This window comes from Macadamia integrifolia, chromosome 9 (assembly GCF_013358625.1).
Source record: "Macadamia integrifolia cultivar HAES 741 chromosome 9, SCU_Mint_v3, whole genome shotgun sequence".
Lineage (NCBI taxonomy): Eukaryota > Viridiplantae > Streptophyta > Magnoliopsida > Proteales > Proteaceae > Macadamia > Macadamia integrifolia.
In genome coordinates this window covers 31,373,352-31,379,525 of record NC_056565.1, presented here as the reverse complement: position 1 = coordinate 31,379,525, position 6,174 = coordinate 31,373,352, and the positions used below count along the sequence as shown (strand labels likewise).

Genomic DNA, 6,174 nt, shown 5'->3' with positions numbered 1-6,174 from the left:
TTTACCGGCATTGCCTACAATGACAAGAAGGATCATCTTTCCCTTCCAGATAGTAAATTGTTGCAATGCAGAAGTCATTGGTACTATGTGGTGCATCATTTGTCACAATGAAAAGGGCAGTTATGTTTGGGGACGGGTGTAAAAGGATATGACCTTCGATTTCCCACCAGCAGGCCTGTTTGAGATTTAAAATGTAACCGTAAGCGTACGGATTAGTGTAGCTACGGGTCGAACACAGGGAGAGCAGCCACTTTATTTATTTTTATTTCTTTTAATAATGCGAAAGTGAACCGATTAATGGTTGTGATCTAATTCTAATTACCGTCCTAAACATAAGTATCTAAAATAACGTCCTAACCATTCGTCATCTAAAAATTTATAGACGCAAGCCACACAATTAAAATTAAATAAATAAATAACTGAAAATAAACAACCCACACAATTAAAAAAAAAAATAAAGGAAAAAATGCTGAAATAAAAATAAAGTAAAAGAAAGGGGATAAAGCTAGAGAGAACTCACAAGTAGGTTTCTCTACTTAGTCCGAGGGATGCATCATAATATGAGCTTCCCTACTTGACCAGAGAGTCACTCTTACAAGGGTTACTCTACTTGGCTTTAGGGAAAGGGAGACAATTAGAATAAAAGCAATAAATTGATGGTTCTATGGCTAGGAGGGGCAAAGCCAACACATACACTAGCCATGGACCTTGGGGGAAAGGGATAGCAATAATGTAACGACTGAAAATAAAAATCCTAAATTAAGAAAGAAAGGGTAGTCAGAAGAGGGAATGAGAGGGGAGAGAGAAGACTACTGAAGGAGCCTACTTACTTGAATCAATGCTTGAACTTGAAAAAAAATTGCTCCACGGCTCGTGATCTTGTCACCTAGATCTAAGCCTAGAACTATAACTTAAAAAATTACAACTCAATTGCATAAATCATAAACATAAAAAGGCTGAATAAGAATAAAAGAGTGCTTGCATTAATTGACATAAAAAACTATTACAAAAGTGATTAAAGAAAAAATAGAGAAGAACTAAAACTAAAGAGTGAGAGGGAGAGAGAGAGCAACTAAAAAAAAACTAGAAGAAGAATGAAATGTCTCCCCTCCTCTTACATGAGTTGTATTTATAGGGAATGGGGAGGTAGGGTAACAATTTTCTCTTTCCTAAAAGAGAGAAACCCACAATTGATATTAAGATCTTTTGAGTCCAAAAGTGCTAAGATGGAGGAGAGAGAAGAGAGAAATAAACTTGGAGAAATATCCTATAATTTTTTTGCTTATTTTCTTTCCCTTTTTTTTTTCTAATTTATTTCTCTTCTTTTTCTCCCTCCAAGGGAGGATTTTCTTCTTGCTTTGTGTGATTTGGACAATATTTTGGTGATGATGTGGAGGAGAGAGAAGATTTGGACAATCTTTATTTCTCCCTTTTTTTTTTTCTTCTCTTCTTGCGCAGGAACCCTTCCACAATTTTTCTTGCTTCTAATTTGATGTGGAAATCCCCTCCATGCCCTTAGTGCTTTAAGTGAGTGAAAAGCAGAAAATCTTCAACAAAATTCTCTAAAAAAAACAACCATGAGATTCGAACTTGAGACCCCTTGGTGAGCAAGGGAATTTTGCACACCATAGCTCACCAATTACACTAGGTAGTTGTTGTTACCAAAAACGAATCTTCAATCACTTAAGGATGTGGTCCATTGATCCTTGTTGGCATTTGGAGTATTCCTTGTGCCTCTGAGACAATTGCAAACGGGCTGGTTTTGCATCTCAGTTCAGTTCTAATCCATTATTTTTTTTCTGGCCCGAAAAGAATAATCATTTGTACGGGTGACCAAACGAATGTGTACTTTTAATTGAACACGTCCATCTTGCTCAGAATTTCGTCATCTTCGCAACCATGAAAAGAAATAGGACCTCTTTATGTGTAAAATTGGAGATATAGCGCCTGATAGTCCTTAAGGCCTTGAAAATATAAAACCTGCAAAAAGAGAGTAAAACCCAAGGTAGTTCCATTCTAAATATGTAAAATGCATGTTTTACTACCCTAGATTTCACACATAAATGTGCTCATCAAGGCCTATATTAGAATCTTTATAATCCTTGAGTTTCTTACTCTTCACTAAGTCTTACGGCAACATCCTTTCTCAGCAACAAAAGGCAACATCCAAATCTTCATTAATCAAAATCGTTGGTTGGCAAAAATATGCTATAAGCTTTGTTAGAACACAAAGGACACTTAAAAGTAAACCCTCTACATTAGATAAAGGATTAAAACTTAAATAAAACAACTTAAACTAACCTAATAAAGTAAATTCCGTATTTCTACCACTACCACCTACGCATTTTTTATGCCTATTAAAGTGGCCTATTACAATGAAGACCCATTGGACCAAAAGCCCAATACATATAACCCAACTCAAGGTTTGAGAGAGAGAGAGAGAGAGAGAGCAACCCAGTGCACGAGGCTCCCGCTACTGTAGGGTTTCAGAGGGGCAAATGTACAGACCTTACCCCCTGCTTCACTAGAGGCTGTTTTCAAGTTTCGAACCTGTGACCAACATGTTGCAATAGTGCAACTTAACCGTTGTGCCATAGGCTCGCCCACTATAACCCAACCCCAAGTTTTGTTTTTCACTAAAATAAGCTCAATTCTATCTTTATTTGCATCACTATCTCTTAGGGCCCGTTTGATAACGTTTTCGGAAATGTGTTTTTTCATTTTTCTGTGCCGAGAAACGGAAAAACGACCCCAAAACTGTTTGGCAAACCTATTTCCTTTCACCCATTTCTTGAAATATAAATTAAAATTTAAGCCTATTTATGATTAAGAAATGGGTTTGACGAAACTAGTCGGACATATTTCTTTGTTTCTTAAAACGACTTGAAGGGACAAAAATCGAATCTTGCACGATAAAAATCTCTTATTGTTTAGAAACTCAAAAAGACTCCACCGAAGCACCTCTCTCCCTTTTCTTCTCCTCATTCGTCATTGTCGCAAGGATCTCCCCTTTCTTTCACTATAACTCCTTGGTGATCTTCTCCTTCGGCTGAAGCTGGTCATCTCCTTGGAACCCTTTGCCCTCGTCTGAAGCCAGGGGTGTCAAGTATCTTTCATTGCAACTCCTTGGTGACTTTCCCTCATGGATCTTGGCCACAGATTCCGGGAACCCGAATACAGTGATGGCTCCTTTAGTGATTTCCGAGAAATAGGACTCTTTGACGGAATCGGGAGCGGTGAAGACGTGATCTCAAGCTAACCTTTCGCAATAGAAGAGTGACTCCATTGCAAACTTGATGGCGTTGAGCCAGCTCTTAATCTTGAGCTCTGAGGCACTCCCAATCCGTCTTTTGAATCTTCGAAGAGGAAAGCCACTCGACTCCGAGCTTGTACAGAGCCTCGCTAGCGACAGACTTCCTCATCATCTTGTAGATCTCGACACACTCTTTGCTGTAGCCGGACGAAATCATGCATTCAGTCGTAGACTTGAGGTCGCACATGGCAAGTGTGGAGAACCGCTTGGCTTGTGAAATGGATTCTTCGGGGACTTGAATCTCATCCTCGGAGCTGGTGTTGTCTTCGTAGTCAGAGGTGCTTGATCTAACAGAGCCGCGGGAAATGGTTGATCGAGTGTATACGAATTCGGGGTCGAGGTGGACACAATTGGCGTAGAGAATTTGGTTGAATTCCTTCTCTAGACGCTTCATGGCTATCTGCATCAGGTTCTGACATCGGACAAGCTTGTCAGAGGAGTGAAAGACGAAGAAGTGCATAGCACGCTGCAAATCGTTGATGGATTTGAGGAATTCCTTGGCTTCGCAACGGCTCTTGTGGAAGAGAGAAGTGAATTTGGCGAAGGAGGAGGCGTTGGGATCCCACTTGGTGATGATAGATTTGGCTTGCTCCAAGTTCTCTTCCATCATGGATTCTGATAAGGTATTGGTGCTTCTCCGAGGAGAACGAGGCAAAATTGAAGAAGGAGAAGAAGAAGTAATATATGGAGTGAAGTAGATGCTCCTCCTTCCATTGAATGATGAAATTTCTCTCTTACAAAGACATTTCCTTTTTGGTTCAGTGATTCTCTCTCTCTCTCTCTCTCTGATGCTTACTGCTAGTGCTGATCTCTGGTAATTTCCCTTTCAAGGTTGAGAAGGGTTCCAAGTTCTTCGATACAGAGATGAGAGGTGATACTTAGAGGCAGAGGAGTTGCTTCTCTTCTCTGCTTCTGATCCCTCTCTGTATGAGAGGCATGCAATCTCCATCCCATGAAACGTTTCCAGAAGCAAGTGTTATCAAACACCAATGTCTGCAAGAAACATTTCCAGAAACATGTTTATCAAATACTTTTTTCAACAAAAGAATCTGTTTCTGGAAACGGGGAAAACTCTTTCTACTGTTTCTACACACAGAAACAGCAGAAACATTATCAAACAGGCCCTTAGTCAAGTAGCTGCCCTTGTGCTTTATATTATTCTTATATCAATAAAAGTTTTAAATAAATCTTTCTAACAAGTCTTCCTTTGCTGTCCCACTGCCTCCTTGTGGTTAATTGATGAATCCCCATTGTGTGAGGCTATAATTTAAGACAAAAGTGGGAAAACTGGGACTGGTAGAAAAGGAATAGGGGAGAGAAGAGGGTGGTAGCATAAGAGGGAAGAGAGAGGGGACTTGGCTTCGCACCAACTGGTAGAAAAGGAGAAAAGGCAGAGGGGAGAGAACGAGGGTGGTAGCATAAGAGGGAAGAGTAAGAGAAGAGAAAGTGGGCTTGGCTTCACACCAAGGTTTGCAGGGAATCACTCATCCTGTAAAGAATGGGAGAAATCTCACAAGTTCAACATCATCCTCATTGTCTTCCATTTCAAAATACGACCTTTTTAAAACCCAAAATAAAAAGAAAGAGAAACAACTTCCTATAACTTCTTCTCCAGCAATAACTCCATAGTAACTCCCTTACAACATTTGTACATAATACTTTTGACACTAAGTAAATTAAAATGCAAGAAGATAACGTAAGCTACACATAACACTAGTCATTTAGGCATAATGTAGTGACATGTTGCTGCATATGTTTGGTTCTCCTCTGGTAAATCCTAAATCCTTGAGTGCTGTCTTCATCAATGATGATACTATTGCGAGCTTTCACTGTTAAATGGAAATTAACAGTGGTGCCTTGTGTGTGTACAGAATTATTCATGTATGTTAATTAATTTGGCTTCTTCAATCATTATTTGCCAAACATTAATTTTTTTGATATCTTTGTTACATTGTAGGCAAGAAATAATGCTCGTATATTGATCTCTGGGTCTTTAGCCCTCTTCAGCAATCGGTATGTGGTACCTTCTAGTTGTTCTGGGTTTGCTTCTAATCTAAATTATACTAAATTACTAATATCTGCTGATAATGGTTACTTCTGAGATTCAGATTTTTTAGATCAGGTGTTCAGAAGGCTGGAAGTTCAATCAAGTGAGTGAGTTGATTTTTTTTTTTTAATGGTCTTTGTCCTGTTTATTGGTCTATGGGACCTGTTGTATTACTTTTGCTTGGAATTTTTTGTCTTTGGGAATTATTGATGTCCAGAGAAATGTATAGTTGTATACTGTGGTGGGGAATTATTGATGTCCAGAGAAATGTATAGCTGTATACTCTGGTGGTCTGTTAAGGTAGTATTCCACAATCTGATGCATTATATGCTACTATAGTTTGTTTCTTATGACTTGGACATGTACTGGTGTGTTATATGATTATTAGATATTGCTTTGCCCATCTTGACAAAACATGTCTAATTATTGTTACAGTAGCGTAAAAATTGAATGTAGTTATATAATATAAGAAAAAAAAAAATAAAGAAATATTTGTATAAAAAAATGTCCAGGTATAAATTTCCATTCTCCTAGACTCCTAGGGCACGTGGTAACTTGCCATTTATCTTCTAAACAATGATTATACTTGTAAGTGGATTATTCATATGAATGATTTGTTTGTTTATGCAATTTTGCCTCATAATTATTACATGGTTGGTAGCTAGTTTTGGCCATTTGTTGGATTATTCATTAGCGTATTTCCCGCCAAAATCTTATATATAGACCTACAAATGCCCTGTTTGTGTCTATCTAGGTATCCTGGTATAGGCAGTTTTTAAGGGGATCTGAGAAGCCATGCTCCTTTGATGCTCCA

The 6,174-nt window shown here is 38.5% G+C and overlaps 1 protein-coding gene across 3 annotated transcripts in view; it reads left to right on the top strand.

Moving 5' to 3' along the window:
* Positions 1–6,174, top strand: part of LOC122088983 (dolichyl-diphosphooligosaccharide--protein glycosyltransferase 48 kDa subunit-like) — a 21,047-nt gene that overhangs the window by 11,089 nt on the left and 3,784 nt on the right. The window contains exons 6-7 of one of the 3 annotated variants that reach the window (XM_042658386.1): positions 5,271–5,326; positions 5,422–5,463. The exons of 1 other annotated variant lie outside the window; for it this stretch is intronic. In XM_042658386.1, the coding sequence (XP_042514320.1) occupies positions 5,271–5,326; positions 5,422–5,463 (98 nt within the window). The remainder of the gene's footprint in view (positions 1–5,270; positions 5,327–5,421; positions 5,464–6,174) is intronic. One more of the 3 variants, XM_042658387.1, reaches the window with a different exon arrangement.